The sequence below is a fragment of the Xiphophorus couchianus genome, chromosome 23 (assembly GCF_001444195.1).
Source record: "Xiphophorus couchianus chromosome 23, X_couchianus-1.0, whole genome shotgun sequence".
NCBI classification, from domain to species: domain Eukaryota; kingdom Metazoa; phylum Chordata; class Actinopteri; order Cyprinodontiformes; family Poeciliidae; genus Xiphophorus; species Xiphophorus couchianus.
This window is the reverse complement of record NC_040250.1, coordinates 1,924,513-1,950,110: the sequence shown is the minus strand read 5'-3', so window position 1 is coordinate 1,950,110 and position 25,598 is coordinate 1,924,513. Positions and strand designations below refer to the sequence as shown.

Genomic DNA, 25,598 nt, shown 5'->3' with positions numbered 1-25,598 from the left:
TTCTTCTGACAGGATTTTTTTTTTCTGACTGTTTTAATACAGACCCATGTATCATGTCCATGTCTGAGTGTAATGCTCTGGACTCCAGTTGGGTTAAATATTTCAAGGTTTCTAGCAAACATCTCAGTTACATGGAACATCTCTGAGTTGGTTCCTTTAAATCAGCACTGAAAACATTACTGCAGGTTCCAGTTAGAGATTATTTCATTCTTCATTTTTATCACATTTTATTTATTTATTTTTTGTGCTTGTTTTAAATTTGCGTTAATCGTTCTCTTTGTGTGGTGCTTAAACTTTATTCTTGTTTTAAATGTCATTTTCTTCTCCTTTGTTTCTTTTCTTGTAAACAACCTGGATTTACCTTGTGAATAAATGTTGCTGAACTAACTGGCCTCTCCTCGCCTTCAGATCACTGAAAATGAAAATAAAATGTTTCTTTGAAAAAACATCTTAGTGCACATACTTGGTGATTGTGTAATTGAATCAGTATGACTAACACGATTAGGAGAATCCTATTTGAAAATCAGTTGCCCCCTCCCTCATTTAGGGTGGGAATGATTTAATGCAGCAGAGCTACAGTGTGTGTGTGTGGGGGGGGGGGGGATAATGGGTGTAACCATTCTGTCTGGAAATCCAGGGGCGTTTAAACTAAGTAATGTTCAAACAAACTCAACATGACGGAGAACATGACACAGGCTGAGGGTCTCAGCAGTCTAAACCTTCTGCATGCCTCAGTGTTCTAACACCACATTTTCCAGAAACGGGTTCACTCTCAGAAACAGGCTTTTGTTCCACATTCTCTCTGCTGCCTCATAAAGACCACCCTCTGCTCAGTCCAAGCCCCCTTCCACCTCCTCTTCCTCCTCCTCTTCCTCCGCCAGGGACCAGGGAGGTTTTCAGCACTTGCCACGGCGGCTCACAGTGGACATCACCACAAACACTCACTGACTCCTTTGCATCACTCAGACACTTGACAGAAACCACAGCTGACAGCCAATCTCAGCGTCCACTAGAGACACAGAGACAGCGGGAAAGTGATACAAGAGAAGCAAAGAGGAAGTCTTCTGTGGATTATCTCTGATATAATTCAGATTTTCAGCCTTCAATCCAAGCAGGCTTTTTCAGTTAGTCTAAAACAAAACCAGCAGCATGGAAGAAGACCTGGACGAGGGGCAGACCCAGAAAGGTAAGGTTTTAAATGAAAAAGAGATTGTGTTGCTGGTGAAGAGGCGGGCAGCTGTTTGCGGTGCGTTCTTTGTTGGGTGTCATGTTTGTGTGAGCTGTTTGGGTCACCAGAGGGGCGTGAATGGCTGCAGCCGCGGCTGGGCTGCCTTTGTGTGCTCCATGAGGATTTCATGCTTGTCGTGACGGCTCAGAGAAAAACACCAACCAAACCGAGCCTCTGGTTCTGCTCTTTGTCTCCAGTGTTGCAATGCTTTTCAATGCTCACTGTTGATTTAATGGAGGAGCTGGCTCTTTCATTTACTTAAAACAGGAGCAACGTTTGCTTTGCATGAAACCCCGAAACCACTTTCCCAGCATGAATGATTTAATGAATTGTCAGGAAACTTTAAGGCAGGGAAGGGAGATGATTATTTATTGCTTTGTGGAGTGAAACATTTAAAACGATGTCAGTATTACAAAGGAAGTCTTGACATGTCACGTCAAAAACACCTTTGTTTGTGCCTGCTCTCTCCCCTCCTGAAATCAACTTCATGTGACAGGCATGGCTTCATATGTTTGTGTTTTGCTCCCCTCCTCCAATCCCTCTCCTCTGCATCACACACACGAGCTGCAGCAGCTGCCACAGACCTGTCCTTATCATCTGATTTCTATTCGCCCACTCCTGCTGATTACAGTTCAGTTATGCAGAAATAGTCCACTGTGTCTGTGAATGAGTGAGGCTGGCAGAATATAGAGCTGCAGAATCAAACCAACACACTGCAAATAGAGGATAAGGTGTGTGGGGGCGTGTGTGTGTGTGTGTGGGCGTGAACACACTGAGTGAACATAAAATAGAAAGACAGACTCGAGGAGTGGCAGGAATGACAGAAATATCGAGTCAGAACAATTCTGGAGTAGTTTTGTACAAGAGACTGAGAGTCAACATAACACATGTTACCCAAAACCAAAAACTCAGAAATACCTCAGTATATGCATCTATAACATTATTATTATTATTATTATTATTATTATTCAGGTTAAAGTGGGCTGCACAGTGGCGCAGTTGGTAGCACTGTTGCCTTGCAGCAAGAAGGTCCTGGGTTCGATTCCCGGCCGGGGTCTTTCTGCATGGAGTTTGCATGTTCTCCCTGTGCATGCGTGGGTTCTCTCCGGGTACTCCGGCTTCCTCCCACAGTCCAAAAACATGACTGTTAGGTTAATTGGTCTATCTAAATTCTCCCTAGGTGTGTGTGTGTGTGTGAATGGTTGTTTGTCCTGTATGTCTTTGTGTTGCCCTGCGACAGACTGGCGACCTGTCCAGGGTGTACCCCGCCTCCCGCCTGGAACGTAGCTGGAGATGGGCACCAGCAACCCTCCCGACCCCATTAGGGGCAAGGGTGCACGGAAAATGGATGGATGGATGGATTCAGGTTAAAGTCTCATTGAGAAAGACCAGAAGTTCTGAGGTAGTTAAAAATAAACAAAATCAAATCAACCTGTTACCGTCACAATGCTAGTGATGCCATATGCTCCATACATAAATGTTTGTAAATTACAGACCAAATGTTAGTGGCATATGCTTCCTGAATCACATGAGTGATTTATATTTTATTTAAAATAATAACATTTTTAAAACTGAATTAAACAAATCTTTGAAATTACTTAATCAGGTCAAAGTCTCATTATTACGATTAATTTATTTTTTAAAACCGAATCTGTTCATTAAGATTATAAAATTAAGCTGATGGACGACAAAATCTTTCGGTATCATAAATTTAATTATAGAAACAAAAATGAACAAATGTGTTATTTCTTGACATTTATTTACTTTATTAATCTTCATTTTGGCTCTTTATCTTACATTTGACTACTTCAGATTGACATCCTTCATACGGATCCAGGTGTAATGACACAAAAGGACACATTCAGTGTTCAATGATGATTTGTTTACTCAAATCCAGGTCTATGAAAGCTCAAAGAAAAAAAGGGATTAAAAGTTTTTTAAATCCTGTTATCACCTCAACTACTATATCAACTTAAGCAGCTTTCAAACATTAGCTAAATAAGCCTCTGGTTAATAAAGATATTAGACAGAAACTTGATGCATCTGATATTAAAGCAGTGACTAACAGATCCTCTCGTCTTTGAAGAGGCCACATGATCAGAATGACTTCACTGAAGAGGCGAGATGAAGACTGAGGCTGTCCACTTTGATTTCACGCCCATCTTTCTGTAAAATCCTGTCATCCACTGTAACAATCATTACTCACTTACAAGCAAGAGCCACACTTTGCTGCTGAGACACAAGAGATGGAGTCTGACAGTACTGGATCACATGGACCTTTGATTATTTTAAAAGAAGTTTCCCACACAAAGAGAAAATCAATTTCTAAAACATGATTTTAATTTCTTGTTGCTTCCATTTTGATGAGTTGCGGGTGTCACTGAGTGCACTCGCTGCCCGCTAATTCCCTTCTGTCTTCCTCCTCTGAGGCTGCAAATCTCAGATTATGAGTCAGATGCACCAGGTGGGTTCTGCTCATTGAGCTGCTGGCCGACAGTAGGGGGGCACTCCACACATGAAAGTGGCCAGACACCACGGGGAAGCAAAGCAGCAACCTTTTGGAAACACAAACATGAGGCTAAGATGATTAGTTTTCCAAGGAATCCCTTAAAAAGGACAACATGAGGAGTAAAACTGTTCACAAATAACCCAAACTGAAGTTTTGAAAATGTACCCAGTCAGTGTGCTGATTGATGAGAAAGTTGCAAAATGGAAAAACAGAGAAAAGCCCACCTGTTAGCCCAGCCTGAGCCAAGAAGCGGCTCCACAAGGCACAGCTTGTCCTTCTGCTTCAGAGGTTTGATGAGGATTCTTACTTGGCATCAGATTCATATCAAGGACCTTATTGATATTTTTATCAGCCTAAAATAGAGACTCTACCAAACAAACACAACATGTCATTTTATCCTAGTTTAGCTATACTTTTGAAAGGTCCACAGAATTTTAAGAATGTTTCGATTTTAATCTTGCATCAAACTCAAACCGTTTTCAATACAACAATCTCCCCAATCTTCTTATCTTTTTCCTCTTTCTGAAAACAAAACTGCATCACTTCCTAAATAAGTTTCAATTTTCATGGACGACTCATCTTGTAAAAGAGACTCCAGTGGTCTTTTTAATATCCTCTGTTTCTGCCACTTCTGAGTTTTTCAACAAAATGGCAACAACAACCCCCTGTCTGCACTCTTCTGCCGCATGTCTCGCAGATAATTGGCTTCTTTGCTAACTGTTACACTCAATCCACCGTCACACCCAAAGTGATTCATATGAAAATCCACTCCAATCAATGCCTGTAACCCCCAAATCTCCCTTTTACTCTCTTTAGTCCATGACCAAAGGTTTTTATAAATCCAGAAAAAGGAAAACTTGCTAATCCTGCGAATCCATCACAGACGCCATATGGAAAATCAAAACCCAAACTTGATGTTCTGATAAAAATTATGTTTTTCTTTTTTTTAACACAACAATAATCAGCATGGTATACAAGTTTGAAACCTCATGTTACGTCCAGGCATATGTTGCTGTGTTAGTAGAGAATGACTTTATCATTATTCTGAAGGACAGGTGATTTTAACTGAAATTAGTTTCAAAACTTTACAGTTGGTTTTTCAGGCCTTAATATGAATAGACAAACAGAAACTTGAGTAAGTAAAATGGCTGAATTTCCAGATTCTATTTCTTACTTTTTCTAAAAGATATTTATACTTGAGTAAGTGACTTTCATTTTTTTAAATTTAAAAACATGTAAAAATGTATACATTGTGATTATTGCTCAGTAAATAAGGTCTATTTACTATATTTTTTTAATGTATTGTTTTACTTTAAATACAAAAAGTAAATTATTTTTAAACTCATTTAGATTTAATTATTCTAGAACTACACATTTCACACAATATGCATAATATTAACAGAATATTAATGAAAATTTTGAGTAAGTTGTTTTCAACTCATCTAATAGACAGGTTGAGTTTTAGAGTATCAGGCTCTGAAGGGTTAAGTTTGATGTTAAGAACTAAAACAGTATTTTTTATTTAGTTAGAAAATGTTTAAATAACGGCTGCACAGTGGCGCAGTTGGTAGCACTGTTGCCTTGCAGCAAGAAGGTCCTGGGTTCGATTCCCGGCCGGGGTCTTTCTGCATGGAGTTTGCATGTTCTCCCTGTGCATGCGTGGGTTCTCTCCGGGTACTCCGGCTTCCTCCCACAGTCCAAAAACATGACTGTTAGGTTAATTGGTCTATCTAAATTCTCCCTAGGGGTGTGTGTTGTGTGTGAATGGTTGTTTGTCCTGTATGTCTCTGTGTTGCCCTGCGACAGACTGGCGACCTGTCCAGGGTGTACCCCGCCTCCCGCCTGGAACGTAGCTGGAGATAGGCACCAGCAACCCTCCCGACCCCATTAGGGGCAAAGGTGAACAGACAATGGATGGATGGATGGATGTTTAAATAACCACAAACTGATCCATCCTGATTCGTAAAGTCAAAGCATTTTAGATTTATAAATAAAGTCTCTTGAAGAGACTTCAGCATCATGTCATCTCAGGATTTCTGGAACATCCATAAATCCAATAAAGCTGTATTACTGCCAAATGTTCAGACTATTATCAAGAGTCTGTGGAGCAGTGAGGATCCTGGCCAATCTGAGGTCAGGTCAGGGTACAGCAGCAGTATTTATCCATTTTTGGCCGTGTTCTAAAACATGAGTCTTCTGTCCTAGGGTCCACTCCTCCCTGTCTCATTGTTTGGAGTCCTGACCTGTCCGGCCCTGAAGAAGTCAGGGGAGTTCCTCCAATTGTTCCTTTCACCTTTTTTGAGACTTTTCTCTGAAAACATCATGACGACTTCTTATTGCGCCAAAACAACTGATTGTACTGTAAATCCTGTGATTCAACATCTAATGGTGGTAATAAACATGATTGTAATATTGCTGTAGTATAATAATCAAGCAGTAGTACGCTTTTGTAAAGTTTACGTTGCTGATTTAAAGCTCCCATACAGATAAACTTGAGAACATTAAATAGCAGAATAAGGTTTTGTTTTGCAACTTTCTCATCAAATTCCTACATTCCTTCTTGCTTGCTTCACAAGATATTGAGCTCTTTTCACGCAAATATCTAGTGTTTTTTTTAATCACTTTATCGCTTTTTGAAAGAATGTCCCCAGTCTATCAGGCATGCAGTTTTTCTCAGACTAAAGTATCTCTGAGGAGAAAAAGAGGAAATTGTTCGCCGGGCCTTTGGACGTGGCCCTCATCGGCCCCTTGGCCCTGAGGGCTCGTGTGCGTCTCATTCACTATTGTCCCACTGAATTTGTTGACATACAGTAAAGTGGGTCATGGCTCTGAAGTACTCGCTCTATTCTCAGATTTCGCGCTGGGGTTGACATGGCAACCATACTGGTTGATTAAACATGCGCAGAGGAGATGGGGGAGCAGGAAAGAAAAAGAGCGCTTGCCGCTTGCTACAGGAGAAATGGTGTGTAGTGAGAGGGGGAGCAGCATAAAAAGGAGCAAGGAAAGCAACGAGACAAGCATGTTATACCCTCACACTGACACAGATCCACCCCCTCTCCCCCCCACACCCTCCTTTCCCTTTAACTCCGCGAACCGACCCACCGCCTCCCTGCCCCCCATACATAACTCTTCTGATAACGAGCACCAGCAATCATGTCTGATTGGATGCATTGTGGTGCAAGCTAATCATAACCAAACAAACATGATTAGGTATTCTCTACTAATGGTTCTGGTTTTTCTCCTCCGTTAAGTGCATTGTTCCAGTAGGATCAGATTTGATTTTTCAAACTGAAGACATTCAGGTTACCTTCCCCATTCATGCCCATTGACTTCACATTTCTACCCAGATTTATTTCTGCTAATTACATAGATTTGAACCTATATACAATTTAAATGCAATTAATCCCTTTTTTCCCTATGTAAAGGTATGACACCTTTACTATAGTGGTGCGTTTTTGGTACACCCGTAAATCTGACACACTAACAACAGTGATAGATGACAAAGCCGCTTCTCTAGACCCACTGGGTTCATTTCTGCTTCTAAGCTGATTTGATGGAACACTGGAAAAGACTATTGTGTTCAAGTTGTACTAGAAGGAGTTAGCCTATCAGCGCAGCTATTCAAGCCTAAAAAAGCATCTCAATGCTAAACATGTAGCAGCAGTTAACACGTCCCCACCGCTAATGTCAGCATCCCCAGTCCACTAAAGAATGATCAGGATTTCCTAAACACTGGAAAGCTGAATGTGTAGAGAAGTACTTTGCACCAGTCTGACGGTTGAATAAACTAAATAACTGATTAAAAGCAATAAAATCTTTAATAATTTAGCACCATAAAGGGTTTCTGAATTGAAAATGTTGCTTAATTTGTGAATAAATGGTTTGATTAAAATGCAATTAGTTGTAATCAATTAATTAAAGACCTGGTAATTAGCTGCATTCCTTTTCATTTCGCCTTAGATGGTGCTACATTTGTGAGGTAAAAGCACTTTTTAGTTGAGCTGCAGAGTTGAGTAAGTGAGTTGTTCCCATGAAAACCTCGTCAATTCTTCTCAGACAATTTAATCTGACATTGACTCTTATTTGTTGCTGTTTAAAAGACGAGATTATTGAGATCTCACAAAATCTGAAGGAACTAAACATACTGAAACTTCAGAAATACATGGGAGAACCATACCCAACCACGAAAGCCTATAACCAAGCTGGGTCACACACTGTTGTGGGACGACATCTCATTCTTCTACCAGAGGATTTGGTTAGTTGTTTTTTTTTTGGCCATAACCCAGATTCTCTACTCTGTTGCATAACCCACAAATGTCTTTTTCAAACAAATGCAGCACAGAGAAGTAAAAAACACAAAGTATTTAATACCTGCTTAAAGTGACTCATTTCCAAAGGAATAAAACATATTGCCAAGGAGCATTCATTCATTCATTCATTCATCCATCCATCCATCCACCCACCCATCCATCCATCCATCCACCCATCCACCCACCCATCCATCCATCCATCCATCCACCCATCCACCCACCCATCCATCCACCCATCCATCCATCCATCCATCCACCCATCCATCCATCCATCCATCCATCCATCCACCCACCCACCCACCCATCCATCCATCCATCCATCCATCCATCCATCCACCCACCCATCCACCCACCCATCCACCCACCCATCCATCCATCCACCCATCCATCCATCCATCCATCCACCCATCCATCCATCCATCCATCCACCCACCCACACACCCCATCCACCCACCCACCCATCCATCCATCCACCCATCCATCCATCCATCCATCCATCCATCCATCCATCCATCCATCCATCCACCCACCCACCCCATCCACCCACCCATCCATCCATTTTCTTACACCCTTGTCCCTCATGGGGTCAGGAGGTGCTGGTTTCTATCTCCAGTGAACGTTTCGGTTGGGTCACCCTGGACAGGTCACCAGTCTGTCGCAGCCAAGGAGCATTGTTACTATAAAAGAGAAATTCCACAAAATTCTGAATTTTCTCTGATAAAATATGTTTTTAGATTAGAGAACTTGAAGAGGAAACTTTATAATAAAGTAAAAAAGATTAATCATATTTACAGTCTTTCAACTCTTGTTGAAATCCACCTTGGATTTAAAGAAGTAACTGAACTATGCATGTTTCTCAGATAAAGGTTTATGTATTAATCAAACATAACCTTCCTACAGTCACATTGAACAAATAAATGTATTATTGAAAAGTCAGTTTATTTCAATAACTCTATCACCAAATGAAACACATTACTTAAATTATACAAAGTGAAGTTTTAGCACCTTTATTTCTCTTAAGAGGTAATGACTTCACATTTACAGCTAATGAAAACATATTTAAAATTAGAACATCAGACCAATAAAAAACATGTTTAAAAACAGGAATATGAACTTAATAAAAACTATGTTTAGTACCTGCTTACAAATTGTTACTTTCAAAAGGTACTTTTGATCTGACAATTGAGACTCATATTCTAAATATGGGTTTGAAAAGAAACAAACAAAAAGCATAAAAGAAAGGATTTTAAAGTTAGTTCTGCTTCTCAACTCCAACAGAAATTATCAGAGTTTTATTAGGAAGGAACTGAACTTTGAAAATAACATCTAATATTTTAACTGTCTACAATATTGGGGTAAGGAAAAAGGGGATGAGATATTAAAAGTTGCAGAACCACCTTTGTGACAGCTTCTCAGACCTGAAGAGGAAAACAGTGTGTCTGCTTTGGGTCAGACAGATATTTACGGTGATTTCTCTTCCTGCACGTTTTGTGTTTCGTCTCAGGGAATCTGACTCCTCCTTTCCTTTCAGCTGGTTTTTCTGCTGCTGCAGCAGTCCTGTCTGCCAGCAGGTCACTCAGATGACAAGAGGTACTGAACTCTCTCAGTGCTCCACGATTCCTCACTTTGGATTTGGAAATGGGTGACAAACTTAAAAAAAGCTTTGTGAAGGAAGCTGAGCAGAATGTATCTTCCTGGACGAGACGCCATGAAGGACTCAGCAAAAAATCAGAAGCAGATTGGTGTAAAGTGCAATTGCAGTGATATTAAATGTTCCGAAGCTTCCCAATTCTTTTTATTAAGTAAAAACAAAACTTCTGCCGGAATAGGAGGCATCTTTGACTAGACCAATGGTCCATAAAGGATATTTTACAGGGACTTGGAAGAAAGCAATTAAATGAGGTGAAATGTGCAAATATCTCTTAATTTTAGCAGGTGTTTGGTGCACTGCACAGGTCAAAAGATCATCTAACACTGATCTAGTATTAGAAAGTTTAGTCTAGTTTTAGTTTTCAAGATGAAGATATCAATAAAGAAATTTACACATATAACATCCTTTTATCTGTTTGGTTTTGACAGCTTCTTATACTATACAGTATTTATAGATATTGAATCGTACTTTCACTTTCGCAGATATTAGGGAGTACAAATGCATGACTGAGCATTATTTATCCAAATGGTGTTGAAAGTTTCATAAGTTCTCCATAATTAAGCATTAACTCATTTCATGAGTATTATTTGTTCACTCATGAAATGCTGAACAGATAACACCCAAACTCATGTTTTCCTTTTCACACCTCACACTGTGAACTTCAGCCATGACCCTAATAATTCTTTGTGCCACTTAATGCTGTACGATTATACACTAAATGGCCAAAATCCGCTTAGAACCGTGACACACAAAAAGGTGCCTGAACACACCACACTGGATTATAGGTTTCCATAAAGGCTTTAACAAATTATGGTCAGTGTGATGAATTTAAAAATGTTGACTGGTTCTTTCTTGATGAGACTAATCAGGAGTCAAATGTAGACTTCTGTGGATAAACTGTAAATACTTTTATTCATACTGCTGTGAAGTTCAAGTTTTATCTCAAATACAACTTATAATTTCTTGTGTATGAAATTAAACATTTACAATGCATGAGGTGACTAATGAGCAAGACTGATGCAAAATGATGTGTTATCCTCAATTTGTACAACATTTAGATGCACTAAGGGAACAGTAAATCCTTCGTTAATGAAGCCCACCATCATCCTGAGCCGTCTTCCCTCTGCTAGACGTCATTTAGCTCTAAGCATATTTAAGCACTGAAAAGTTGACTGGGTCACTGAGGATCTGAGGGTGTGTGTGTTTCTTTTGCCTGCTGGATATGACACTGACAGATGGAGCAGAGGTGGGAGGTGCAGGGTGTGGGGGGGAGGTGATCCTTTCTCCATCCATCCATCCATCCATCTTCTTCCGCTTATCCGAGGTCGGGTCGCGGGGGTAGCAGCTTCAGAAGGGAGGCCCAGACTTCCCTCTCCCCGGCCACTTCTTCCAGCTCTTCCGGGGGAATCCCGAGGCGTTCCCAGGCCAGCCGAGAGACATAGTCTCTCCAGCGTGTCCTGGGTCTTCCCCGGGGCCTCCTCCCGGTGGGACGTGCCCGGAACACCTCACCAGGGAGGCGTCCAGGAGGCATCCTGACCAGATGCCCAAGCCACCTCAACTGGCTCCTCTCGATGTGAAGGAGCAGCGGCTCTACTCTGAGTCCCTCCCGGATGACTGAGCTTCTCACCCTATCTCTAAGGGAGAGCCCAGCCACCCTACGGAGAAAACCCATTTCGGCCGCTTGTATCCGCGATCTCGTTCTTTCGGTCATGACCCAAAGCTCATGACCATAGATGAGGGTGGGAACGTAGATCGACCGGTAAATCGAGAGCCTCGCTTTTTGGCTCAGCTCTCTCTTCACCACGACGGACCGGTACAGCGCCCGCTTGACAGCAGACGCTGCGCCAATCCGCCTGTCGATCTCCCGCTCCCTTCTTCCCCCATTCGTGAACAAGATCCCGAGATACTTAAACTCCTCCACTTGGGGCAGGACACCCCCCCTGACCCGGAGAAGGCACTCTACCCTTTTCCGGCTCAAGACCATGGCCTCGGATTTGGAGGCACTGATCCCCATCCCGGCCGCTTCACACTCGGCTGCGAACCGCTCCAGCGAGAGCTGCAGATCACGATCTGATGAAGCCAAAAGGACCACATCGTCTGCGAAAAGCAGAGATGAGATCCTAAGGCCACCAAATCGGATCCCCTCAACACCTTGGCTGCGCCTAGAAATTCTGTCCATAAAAGTGATGAACAGAATCGGTGACAAAGGGCAGCCCTGGCGGAGTCCAACTCTCACCGGAAACGAGCCCGACTTACTGCCGGCAATGCGGACCAGACTCTGACACCGGTCATACAGGGACCTGACAGCCCGTATCAAAGGGCCCGGTACCCCATACTCCCGGAGAACCCCCCACAGGGCTACCCGAGGGACACGGTCGAACGCCTTCTCCAAGTCCACAAAACACATGTAGACTGGTTGGGCGAACTCCCATGCACCCTCCAGGACCCTGCCGAGGGTGTAGAGCTGGTCCAGTGTTCCACGACCAGGACGAAAACCACACTGCTCTTCCTGAATCCGAGGTTCGACTATCCAACGGACCCTCCTCTCCAGGACCCCTGAATAGACCTTGCCAGGGAGGCTTAAGAGTGTGACCCCTCTATAATTGGAGCACACCCTCCGGTCCCCCTTTTTGAACAGGGGGACCACCACCCCAGTCTGCCAATCCAGGGGAACTGCCCCCGATGTCCATGCGATATTGCAGAGTCGCGTCAACCAACACAACCCTACAACATCCAGAGCCTTAAGGAACTCCGGGCGGATCTCATCCACCCCCGGGGCCTTGCCACCGAGGAGCTTTTTAACCACCTCGGCGACCTGGTCCCCAGAGATTGGAGAGCCCAACCCAGAGTCCCCAGGCTCCGCTTCCTCAGTGGAAGGCATGTTGGTGGGATTGAGGAGGTCTTCGAAGTACTCTGCCCACCGACCCACAACGTCCCGAGTAGAGGTCAGCAGCACACCATCCCCACTATAAACAGTGTTTGTGCTGCACCGCTTCCCCCCCCTGAGACGCCGGATGGTGGACCAGAATCGCCTCGAAGCCGTGCGGAAGTCTTTCTCCATGGCCTCTCCAAACTCCTCCCACGTCCGAGTTTTTGCCTCAGCAACCGCCCGAGCCGCATGTCGCTTCGCCCGCCGGTACCCATCAGCTGCTTCCGGAGTCCCACAGGCCAAAAAGGCCCGATAGGACTCCTTCTTCAGCCTGACGGCATCCCTCACCGAAGGTGTCCACCAACGGGTTCGAGGGTTGCCGCCGCGACAGGCACCGACAACCTTGCGGCCACAGCTCCGATCGGCCGCCTCGACAATGGAGGCACGGAACACGGTCCACTCAGACTCCATGTTCCCCACCTCCCCCGGGACGTGTTCGAAGTTTTGCCGGAGATGGGAGTTAAAGCTCCGTCTCACAGGGGATTCTGCCAGACGTTCCCAGCAGACCCTCACAACACGTTTGGGCCTGCCAGGTCTGACCGGCTTTCGCCCCCACCACCGGAGCCAACTCACCACCAGGTAGTGGTCAGTGGACAGCTCCGCACCTCTCTTCACCCGAGTGTTCAAGACATACGGCCGCAGATCCGATGAAACGATGACAAAGTCGATCATCGAACTGCGGCCTAGGGTGTCCTGGTGCCAAGTGCACATATGGACACCCTTATGCTTGAACATGGTGTTCGTTATGGACAATCCATGGCGAGCACAGAAGTCCAGCAACAGAACACCGCTCGAGTTCAGGTCGGGCGGGCCGTTCCTCCCAACCACGCCCCTCCAGGTCTCACTGTCGTTGCCCACGTGAGCGTTGAAGTCCCCCAGCAGAACAAGGGAGTCCCCAGGAGGAGCACTCTCCAGTACCCCCTCTAAGGACTCCAAAAAGGGTGGGTAATCTGAACTGTCGTTCGGCCCGTAAGCACAAACGACAGTCAGAACCCGTCCCCCCACCCGTAGGCGGAGGGATGCTACCCTCTCGCTCACCGGGGTGAACCCCAACGTACAGGCGCCGAGATGGGGAGCAACAAGTATGCCCACTCCTGCCCGACGTCTCTCTCCCTGGGCAACTCCAGAGTGGAAGTATGTCCAGCCCCTCTCAAGGAGACTGGTTCCAGAACCAGAGCCATGCGTCGAGGTGAGACCGACTATTTCTAGCCGGAACCTCTCGACCTCACGCACTAGCTCCGGCTCCTTCCCCACCAGAGAGGTGACATTCCACGTCCCAAGAGCCAGTTTCTGCAACCGAGGATCGGACCGCCAGGGTCCCCTCCCTTGGCCGCCACCCATCACACAGTGCACCCGACCCCTTTGGCCCCTCCCACGGGTGGTGGGCCCATGGGAGGTGATCCTTTCTCTTTGTTTTAAACAGACGCCTTCTGCTGATTGGGCCGTGGTGTTTTGGGGTCACATTCACTTTTTACACCTGTTTGTGTTTTTTGGGGAGGTTTTATCATGCGAGGATGCATTATGCAAATCCCACAGAGTTCTTTGTTTAAATAATTAAAATGTTAAAATCCTTTTTATTTTGCACCATGACGTGTTTAAATGTAACCTATTCTCAATCCATTTTGAGCTGATTGAGCTGTTACTAACAGGATATGCAATACACAGTAAAGGCAATATGCAACAAAAACAAGTAGGACCAAATTCTTAAAGTTCACAGAAAATACTTTAAAAAACAACAACAATTTTTTTTAACATATTTTCAGATCTACTGTAATTTCCTTGACCCCTAATATAGCATGGGATATTTTATTTTTACCATGGCGAAGCAAAAAGCATGAATAAGTCATGTGAGAGGCTTCCATGCGGTTGTATTGTGCCATTCCTAAATTATGGATCAAGCACTCAGCAGCTCCTCCTCATCCTTCATCGGCCCAAACTTTGGGTCAGTTAAGCTTAGCAAAGAATTATGGAGAAGAAAATGTTGTTTCTCTGCATCATTTATTCATCGCTGCACTCATTCAATATATATATTTATATATTTCTATCGGGGAATCAAATGGTCATTCTGTCTTTATATTTCAGTATTTAGTGAATCCAAAGTGTCTCTATTCCACAAAATTAAAAGCAGAGAATCAATAAAACATCAGTCATGTTACAGCCACTCACTAATGCACACACCGCGCTCATCCAACCCTGCAACTCCTCTCTACTGTTTCCATGGAAACATGTCCTCTCACTAATGCAGAACAGGCTATTTTACTTATAGCTTAATAAGCAAAAATAATTAAGACTTCTTTTTTTCCTCCGTGTGAATTATTGATAATTTACTCGATTATGCTTCAGATGAAAATGAGCATCATTAAACCAGAAGGAGAGAACGATTTTTGACTTGGTGTAATCTGTGTGCAGGAATGTAAATAATGCAAAAGTAATAAACATCAATTGAGGCCAGGCCATAAATCTTTTATACGAGCGCTCTTTCCCCATCATGTTGAAATCGTCTCTGCATGGCTGCAGCAACACGTCTTCAAAGTGTATAAAGAGACACAGTCTTGTTTTTTTAATCAATGCTCAACGAGAAAAATCACAGCTATTACTGGAACAGGTGAGAAAAAGTCTAAAATAAAAACCACAAAAAGAGATTATTACCAGAAAACATGTTTTTGCTCCACCTGTAAGGCATGAAACCTATAAGATGTTTGTTTGTACATTTAATGTCTGCTTTGATGGATCTATGATGACTGGACAGCAAATGTGATTGGCTGCATCCATCACGCTTCATGTGAGTCACCATTGGGTCAATAAATCCGGTCATGAGACTGAGAGAAGAGAGGTGGCAAACTCACCATCTGTCCTGGAGGATTTTCAAACAATCTGATGTTTGAGGCATGTTTAAAATGAGAACACTTAAAGAAATAACAACATAACGCCACCAACAGGTACCAGAGATTTAAAAACAGATTCAGAATTTTAAAGGCTGAACAGCCAACATAAAACTAAACTATCATTAACATCCATCCATCCATCCATCCATCCATCCATCCATCCATCCATCCATCCATCCATCCATCCATCCTCTTATCCAAAATTGTGTTAGAAGGAAAAAGTTCGGTAGGGACAGGGGCGGATCTACACAGAGGCTCGGGGGGCTGTTGCCCCCGTCACTAAAGCATTCAGATTAAATATTAATTCCCCATAAATATGTAATTACAAGTTCAGTGATGACTGAAACTGTTCTCACATTAAAGCTTTCAAACACATTTTCTATTGAATAAAATCAATAGCTAAAAATAACAAAAGTCCTTCCAGTGGATTCTGGATCTGCTCTATGATTTGCTCCCAGTTGAATATTCCCAAAGTCTTCAAAAGCATCCAGAAGAAATCCTGATCAGGATAGAAGGAGGAAGTATAGCTGTGTTTGTCTGAGATCTCCTCGATTTGGTCAACATCGTTATCAGAGAAGGCTGGAATGTAGATGTTGCACAGAATCGAGAGTTTTGTGATTTTGTTTTAGCTCTTTCCTTATCCCAACCCAAAGGAGCTGCGCCTGCTTTACTGCAGAGAAGCCTCCAATCTGTCTATCTCTGGGTCTGATTGACTATCGCTTGTGAACAAATCAACAAGATACTGGAATTCCTCAACATGGAAGAAACAGTACATTTTATTCACATTGAGAATCATGGCTTCAGACCTTAAAGAACCTGCAGACTGTTCCACTGCACGATGAATACTATGGCTAGTAGAATCACTTCTTCTCTCCATTGCTATGTTAACACAAGGAGAATCACTTTGTGCAGACACCACTCATCCTCGGTGTATGCAAGGACTGGTTTGTGCTTCAAGGCAAAGCAGACTGCCACATAAAGTCTTCTTCAGATCCACAAAATGCTTGCAAACCGGACAACCAAACTCCTTTTGACACTCAGAAAACTCGGATGAACATGCTGTGGTGTTGGCAAGGATTTATTTTCCTCAACTAAAATATTCAGAGAAAGCATTTATGCATCAAAATCCTGCTTATTTAGTCCAAAATTCAGTCCAAAATCATTAAAACAACAAACCAAGAACAATGCACAGAAGCTAAGTGCACTGGACTTTCTTCTCCATTCTTTAATCTGTCACAGGTTGATTCTGGGGTAAAGGAAAAAATGCACTAGGTGTTGCACCTAGGTGTTGGGAAAAGCAAACATTCTCTGCGCAGCCAGATAAAATGGTTAAAAATTAAATAGTGTGTCTGAAAACACATTCCACAGCACAGCAGTGAGTGAGGATGCAGATAATGAACCCTGGGAGAGGCTGGAGCCCTACCAACCGTCTGAATGCTCAGCACAGCCTGGCAGGCGGATCAGCTACTCAGTATTCCACTCAGGTCTACCATGAGAATCAGAAGCAGAGTTGAGGAGCAGAGATGTTATTCTGACGCTTAATTTGCAGAGATAGATGGTGACTGTTACCCCTGATGCTGAAAATAATCTGAATTTGTTCCTTTTTTATCTGTGCTATAATTTACAGTAACAAAATGAGGTTTTCTTTCCCAACAAATAAATGCATGCACATTTAACCATTGATCATAAAGCCAATAAGCATGCAGCTGCATTTGTTTGTGTTATTAAAATGTCTGCTGGTTTATTTGCTGCAGTGCCTTCCAAGGCTTATTCTTCTGCAGCACCGGGAATAGGTTAAGCTTCTGCTGCTGTCTGTCTGAAAAATGACTGACTCAGAAACACATACAAACACCCAAAGACACGGCGGTGACTCATAAATCTAACCAATTCATATGACAGCTGCATACATCAGCGTTTACAGTCCCGGCCTCTCAGGGACGAAGATGGACTCCTCCAAACTGGAACCAGAGCCAACCAGTCTCTGGTCACCAACAGGTCCTCTGGGGGTAAGCCTGGCAAAAAGAACAGGGTTAAAGGTCACGATCTCTATGTAAATCTCAGGGTGGGATTTCATCCAATATAAAATGTCAGCATTGCCCACAGGTTGGGCAACTCCTAGTATAAATATAGGGCTGAAGTCTTTAAACTGCAAAGTAATTTTTCCATTTTCATTTCATATTCTAAGGTAAAACATTTTCCAAATAAACATTTTTTTTAAATCTATTTTTGCCACTAATTATGAAACAAAACAATTATTATATTTCAAAAATCCATAATCTATAAACTATGGATAATCAAACTAAAGAATAATTTTGTTCACACGTTTTGTTTGGCATGTAAACTAGACCCAGTTAAAGAACCACAGGTCCAAATTTTAAAATCAGAACTACAAGCGTCTAAAAATCAAAAAATTTTGCAAAGTTGCAAGATTTTCTGATTGGATATCATCTAAACACTAGTAAGACTCTTTTTAATTTAATCGAAATACAGATTATGTTTTAGAAAATGAAAGGAGGAAGAATCAAACATTCAATCTTCAATCAACATCTTTTTCCAGAATTGCAAAATTATTCCAGAATTAAATTAAATTATTTGTAGGCCTTTAATACAACAGAGGATGTCTGAGAATAATGTAAATGTAGTAATAATTATTCACTGAGAATAACCTGAATGTGGTAATAAATATGAAATAGAAGTGGACATTAAATGTCTCATTCTTGGCTTAGAATATGTAGAATAGAATAAAATAGAATAGAATAGGTACTACACAGCTTAACACACATGATGTGTGTGTGTGTGTGTGTTTAGCTGTTATAATTTTCATCTCTTGTCACTAATGGACCTTATTCTGATTTGTGTTATGGTGTCAATCCTAATCTCTGTCCAAATCTTGTTTATCAATGTCATATTTTATAATTTATCATGTTTCTTGTTATCCTAAAGAAAATTATTATTTCTAAACCATAGAAAACGATTCTCAGATTTAGTCTTGGAAGTTTCTTTTTCCATGCATGGATATCTGCTGCTCAACTCTCCTCTGAATGATGCAGATTCTCAACTAGTGAACTGAGACATAGTGTACAACCTTCTGATGGAGTTTCCTCATTTGTGATGTTAGGCTGAATTATTTAAAATCCTGCAGACGGGAAAGTTGTGTCTCCCGGCGTGAAAAGTCTTCTTGAATTTTACTCTGACTCAGTCAACTAACCGAGGAACCTGGCTGTGTTTTCAGGATGCTTGGAGTGTTGCATCAAATGCCTGGGCGGCATCCCGTACCCGTCCCTGGTAGCTACCATCCTGCTGTATGCGGGCGTGGCCCTGTTCTGCGGCTGCGGGCATGAAGCCTTGTCGGGCACCGTCACCATCCTCCAGAACTACTTTGAGGTTGTGAGGAGCCCAGTGGATGCGCTGGACGTCTTCACCATGTGAGTGAAAAGCATCAGTTTGCAAAGAGAAACTGTAGACAGTAAAAATGAGGACAAAAATAATCCCTCAAATCAGATTCTAATATTGCTGAAGAATGTGTAAGTTTGTGTTTATTGCTCCATTTTTTCTTTGTGTGACGTTATTGTGAATTTCTATAGGACAGAGTAATTTGAAGAATAAAATGGTTTTCTATATTTACTCTGCAGGATTGACATAATCAAATATGTGATCTATGGCATTGCTTCGGCTTTCTTCGTCTACGGCATCCTGCTGATGGTGGAGGGATTCTTCACCAGCGGAGCCATTAAGGATCTGTATGGAGACTTCAAGATCACCACCTGTGGACGCTGTGTCAGCGCTTGGGTAAGAGCCTGAACGCTTCAGGATACACAGAGTTTAAATGCTTTACTCTCAAGGCCTGAGGAGTTTGTTAGATGATATTAGTGAACAAACTAAGGAACACAGCAGACTGATATTGTATTAACATTGTATCTTGGTTATAATTTCTTGATATCATACTGTCAGTGTCAAATACTACATCTCGTTGCTTGTACTTGTGACAGTGCAATGACAATAAAGTTGAATTCTATTCTATTCTATTCTATTCATGTCTTAAATTACAAAAAGTCAAATTAAAGTGATTAAAAAGCAACCAGTGCTTTGCTATCAAGATCATCTTGAGATATATACTGCTCAAAAAAATAAAGGGAACACTTTAAGTGTTAAACACCTGTTTAAGTGTTCCCTTTATTTTTTTGAGCAGTAAGTTACTACTTCTTTTAAGTAGTAACTTAAAAGAAGACAATATAATAAAGAAAGTATGCTATGGTTTAAATAAACTTGTTAGCATCACCAAATAGATATTTGACAGAAATATAAAAATGAAGCAGAGCTGATTCAAGGCATAAGGAAGCTAAGCTGCTTTTTAAGACCTTGGAGGTCAACAGGAGAAACCAAAGGCTCTTTAATGGCCACAAAGTGTAAAGATCTTCAAATATAAGCATTTAAGTAAAAAAAATCCTGAATTAGCCAACCTTTCAATTCACTCAAATTAGCTAAATTAATAGACTAAACATGCAAACATGTGTAGCAAGTGTTTTCTTTAACTTCTTTAAAACTGTTATAGAAACAAACCTTTGCAAATCCAAAAGAATTTATTTCTGCAAATGGCATTCAAAGATTTCCAACTCATGACATCCAAACCACCTTATGCTTACATTTTTCAGAAAGCTTTGTTAATTTTGATGTTTTTAAAATAACACACTATTATCTGTGCATCTTAGCTTAGATTGGCACGGTGCTCTCATATTAACCCATGTCCGCTTCTGATTGGCTGATCAGTCCCTCATTACGACTCCTCAGAAGATCATTCAGCTGAGGAGGGGAACTGAGACTGGAGACTAAATGAATTTGATCAAGAAGACTTGGACAACAAGGACACAAAGCACTGACCAGTCGTTCAAGATTTTTTAAGTTCTGTTTTTGTTTGAATCATGAGCTAAGTTATGATCGTCTATTTTTGGGTAAAGTTGTGCAACACTTCGGTTTTTCCTCCATACACCTTGTATCTGTGCTCAACATCTGCAGTTATTTATAAGTGCCTTCACCTCCACACCAGCATTCTGATTCTCTATGCAATCAAAAGTGGGGAATCAACAGAAATCCCAAAGCCAGAGCATAAAGAAACCAGTACCATCTGCTGCAGAAGTTCTGAAAACGTGACCAGGAAAAAGCAATATTTACCTTACATTCATGATTTTACTAACATGTCATATTCTTTTTAATATAGTTATCTGGTTTTCTGTGCTTATTTTCAGTTCATCATGCTGACTTACATCTTCATGCTGGCCTGGCTGGGAGTGACAGCTTTCACCTCCATTCCGGTCTTTATATATTTCAACATCTGGAATATTTGCCAAAACGACACTTTGCTGGAGGGGGCTTCGCTGTGCCTCGACCCTCGTCAATACGGTACCTTTTGTCTCTGATTCTTTATCCTGTCCATTCCTCTCAGATTTATTCACAACTTCTGAAGTTCATGTGTAGATCATGCATCCAGAACAGCTGCTCTAGATCAGAAAAATCAATAGCTAACTAGTGGCTGCACTTATATGAAGTGAACTTATATGAAAGCCAATATTCAACTCTGAAATTCTGATACATCAAAGCCAGGTTTGTCTGAAGTGCTGTTAATGTTTTCAAATCAAATTATGCTGATGATAGTAGAATTAGTGCCATATATTCCAGCCTATTAACCACCAGCAGGCACTCACACAGCAATTGAGTGTCTACAACAATTTGCCACCACAGAGACGATGAAACACCTTGTTCATATCAGAACTGTTTTATGGAAACTGTTTCTACATTTTGCGGATTTTTTCTGATAAAAAAGAAAAACTCACCTGACAATAAAACTAACTGCTTATTTCAGGCATTGTTCCGCTTGCTGAAGCAAAGACTGTGTGTGCTGGATCAGAGAAGTTCTACAGGATGTGTGCATCTACTGAGGTAAAAGATTCAGTGACAGAAAATGTTATTTATTGGACTCTTTCAGCATAAGTGAAAAAAGCATGTGCACAGAACCAAACCTAGCCATAAATAATGGAGGTACGCACGTCATCCGTTTTGTGCACAGATGAGCAGACTGTGTTCCAGGAACGCAGCAGACAGGTCGGGGCTAAAGCTACGTTGACGTTTACAGCAGGATTTGGCACAAATCTAACCAAAGACATGATCTCCCACTGAGAATAACACTCAAGATTTGCAGATATAAACATAGATCTGTGGGGTAAATACAAATGCACACCAGACCTTTTTTTCATATCTTTAGTTTAATAAAACATTTACTTCAAAATTATGCACTATTTGGTGTTTATTATGCAGGATTTCTATGGATGAAGGCAGAATTAACTGATATTTTAATGGCTATTTCTTTGTAATTCTTTCTAATCTGAATGCTACCATTAAAACCATCCAGTTCTGTGTCAGTGATTAATATGGTGTGATTTGTTGCTCCTTGCAGCTGGATATGACGTTCCACCTCTTCATCTGTGCCCTCGCTGGAGCAGGAGCCGCTGTTATTGCAATGGTGAGCCACCAACAGCAAAATGAAATCAATATTTCAAATGCACCTCAACATCTCCCAAATGCAGAACGCTAGAGATACCAGCAGAATACAACAACTCTGGCTCGTGCACAATCTCGTTTGTTTTAAGAAGAATGTGCATTCCTCTGATTAGCTGCAGGAAACTGAGGAAAAACGTTGGGAAACTGGTGACATTTTGTTGTTTCTCCTTGTGATTCCCTGGGAGATTAAAGAGGTAGACAGAGGAAAGAAGGCATTTTGGTGCAGTGAAAGAGACAGGGTTCGTCTCTCTCCCTCCCTCTTTTGCAGGCGGTGGGCATGTCATGCTGTTGTCATGGAAACAGGGAAAAGAAAGGCTCAGAGATTGTTGCAAACATCGCTCAGTAATTGTGCGAAGCCATTTTCTGAGAAGCAGAAAGTGGTTGCTAGACAGAAACCGATGGTGCGAACTGTGGCGGGACTCAATGCCTCTTCTGATAGTTTCTCTGCCAAACAGAAACCACAACAGAACCTCCAACCAATGGTGGTAATGTTCTGAACCACACAAACACAGCCAAGAATCTTTAATGGGAACACCAGACAAAAGGGAGCAACTGAATCCAAACGTGTAAATCTGAAGGAGCTGTCTGGATCTTAGAAAGGTCTAGCGGTGCAGGAGAAGCTGTCTTATTAAAGCACAAAACATTCATTATAATCTCTGCTACCATGGTAACGTCATGGTTCAATATAGGCTATGGACTGGCATCATGCTGCCACCTGGTGGACCACCAAATTAATAATAATAAACATCACAGTAACAAGGTGGCAAAAAACTCCATGTTGTTGAGCTGTGAACTTTAGTAACAAATATTTCAACAAAAAATGTTCTTGGAATTAATTAACAATAAAAAAGAGGAATCAAATGACATTGGTATACAAAACCTGCCAGTTCAACCACAGGACACAAGAAAAAGACCTCACACTAAAACAGGTTTCTATGAACCTTCCAGATATGTGATATTTGCCTTACATGTTTGGTCTTGAGCTCAGTCATGTTGCCAATCATCAGCTTCCTTAGTACCTTCACCTACCACACCTCCTTAGTTACCTGAGTATCCTTTACTCTGTACTGTCACTGTACACTACAGAGTAAGGAGACAGTTTTGCATCTGTCCAAAACTCTCATCATCCTGATTCGACTTCAGATCTACATTAATGTCTTCTTGTCTTGTACAGTGAACCAGTGGTGTTCCATCTATAAGGTGTACATAAGTTCAGGTTTTACCATCACGCCATTTAAGAAAATGGCTTCTATATTGTAAATAGTGTCAAATTAATTTCTCTTTTTTATTTTGCATTTCTCCATTTTCCTCACAGATCCACTACTTGATGGTTCTGTCTGCCAATTGGGCCTACGTGAAGGACGCCTGCCGCATGCAGAAGTATGAGGACATCAAGTCCAAAGAGGAGCAGGAGCTTCATGACATCCACTCCACTCGCTCCAAGGAGCGCCTCAACGCGTACACATAGAGTCCAGTGCGAGGCCTGGCCCTGCCACTCCGGCCTCTCTCCCCCCCACCTCTCCTCTTGCTTTCTCTCTGTCTCTCTCTACCATCCCCTCCCGAGGGGGGCGGATGGCGCCTAGGGCCCTCGGCACTGCTGATGTAACTGGTGCGTCATGTGACAATGTGGTCTGGGGGTGCTTCTCACGAAGCTCCTTCGTCACAAGCAGCATCTTAAATGGAAAAAAAAGCCCCTTTACCTCTCTCGTGGATGGGTTTTTCTAATCATCGTCATGGCAGTTGTATTATTCTTGAATACGAGTCGTTTAGTGCTGATTGTAGTTTTAGTGTAGTTTGTAGAATCAGAAGTAGCAGTACTATTTCAGCTTTTTTAAGTTTTATTAGAGTTTGTGTATAAATCTTGTTTTTATTTGGTAATTTTGCTCTCATTCATAATTTATTTCTTTTTAATTGTTTTCTGAGGGGGTCAATAGGGGCTTTAAAGGGTTTTTAAGCACATTTCTCATGTTGTGTGTGTGGAGATTTCATGTGTAAGAGTGTTTTAAATGAATGAGTGCTTAGTTTTTGAAAATATTTTGCATCTCACACCTTAAAAAATGCAAATTTTGCCAGAATTCCCAGGGATTAAGACACACGTTCACAATAAACAACTATTTAGTTTGTTTTTGATTATAAAGTAGCAAACCAACTAAATATTAAGTACCAAATCGATGCAAAGAAGTCTCTGCTAAACAGAAATTATTATTAATATAAAGGGGGAACGAGCCAAGTTCAATTTAATTGAGGAGTATAATCTTGTCATTTAAATCTATTTTCGGAAAGAAGAGCATTATGAATACTAATCTTGTGTTTAAGCAAAACTCTGCACTGTAAATATGATGACATCAAAGATTATCTTTATGTTTTTGCACTTATGTTTAAGGAAAATTAAAAAGAAACCTATCCAGTCTGCATCAATCTGAACTAAAAAGAATGAGCCTGAAGCTGAGAAGTTTCTGCTGTAACGTCGGTCCTTGGTGGATTAATAAGATGTGATTAACGTGTGTGTCACAGATTTTTATTTGTGTTTTATGACAGTAACTGTGTTGCCTACACATTTCGCCATACGGCTGCAGAAACAGCCTGTCACTTCATTGCCTGCTTTTTTTTTAAACAGCCTCTCCCAAACCCGTTTCATGCACTGACTTGACTTTTTCTGTGCTCTCTAGATGTAACCGCTTTGGTGTTCAACTGAAAGTTGGATAACTGTACTGTTAGTAAAGACTGTGAATTTACTGTGGATGTTTTTTTGTGGCATGGAGATTCCTTAATATAGTCTTATTGACTCAAAAGTTTATTTCCTTGTTTATTTTTGTAATTTAGAGCGTCTTGATGGATCAACCCTTTGTTTATATGTGCAGTAATGAACCTCCCACGCTCACTGCATCTTATCCTTCTGATATTAGACTGTAGACTTTGAGTTCTGTCTATTTAGTTTGTGATGAGCTTTCAATCATGTCTTAAAGCTGATTCTCGTACCAACATGACTTACTCTGTAATGATGAGAAAAAAATGCTTTCAGCTTCCTCCTTGTATTAGTCTTTTGTACTTTCACTACAGATGCTCGACCGCAGGCTTTAAAGGAAATCTGTTTTGTACATCCATGTGCCAAGAGCTAGAAATGGCTTATTTGACTCGTATGATCAAATTTGCTTGCATAAATAAAATTCACTTGTGTACTTGTTAATAATTATATGAGTCAAGTGTAAATTTTTTTTGACAATTTTTCCATGTTTGGACAAACAGAACTGTGCAGTTAAAAAAAAAACTTGTCAAGATTTCTTTTTTTATTTTATTTTATCTTTTAGATTAACCTGAAAAAAGATGAAAAAATATTTAGGTAAAAAATTAATTTTATTTTGTTTTATTTTATGGTTTACATTAACCCAAGAAATTCTAAAAATATATTTAGGTTAAGATTTTATTGCGTAGATCAAACTGGAAAAACTGAAAAACATATTTGGGTTACTTAATTTAATTTGATTAAATTCTAACTGAGAATATTGATATTTACAGTAAGATTTTATTAAATTT

General features: G+C 41.4%; 1 protein-coding gene across 1 annotated transcript; it reads left to right on the top strand.

Annotated features, from left to right (window-relative positions):
* The first annotated feature begins 693 nt into the window (after positions 1 to 693).
* gpm6aa (glycoprotein M6Aa) lies at positions 694 to 25,257 on the top strand. Its single transcript, XM_028009069.1, has 7 exons — positions 694 to 1,186; positions 18,745 to 18,937; positions 19,145 to 19,301; positions 20,756 to 20,909; positions 21,370 to 21,446; positions 21,961 to 22,026; positions 23,380 to 25,257. Exons 1-7 carry the CDS (start codon positions 1,150 to 1,152, stop codon positions 23,530 to 23,532), a joined length of 837 nt encoding a protein of 278 aa, XP_027864870.1. The 5' UTR covers positions 694 to 1,149; the 3' UTR covers positions 23,533 to 25,257.
* Positions 25,258 to 25,598: the final 341 nt, after the last annotated feature.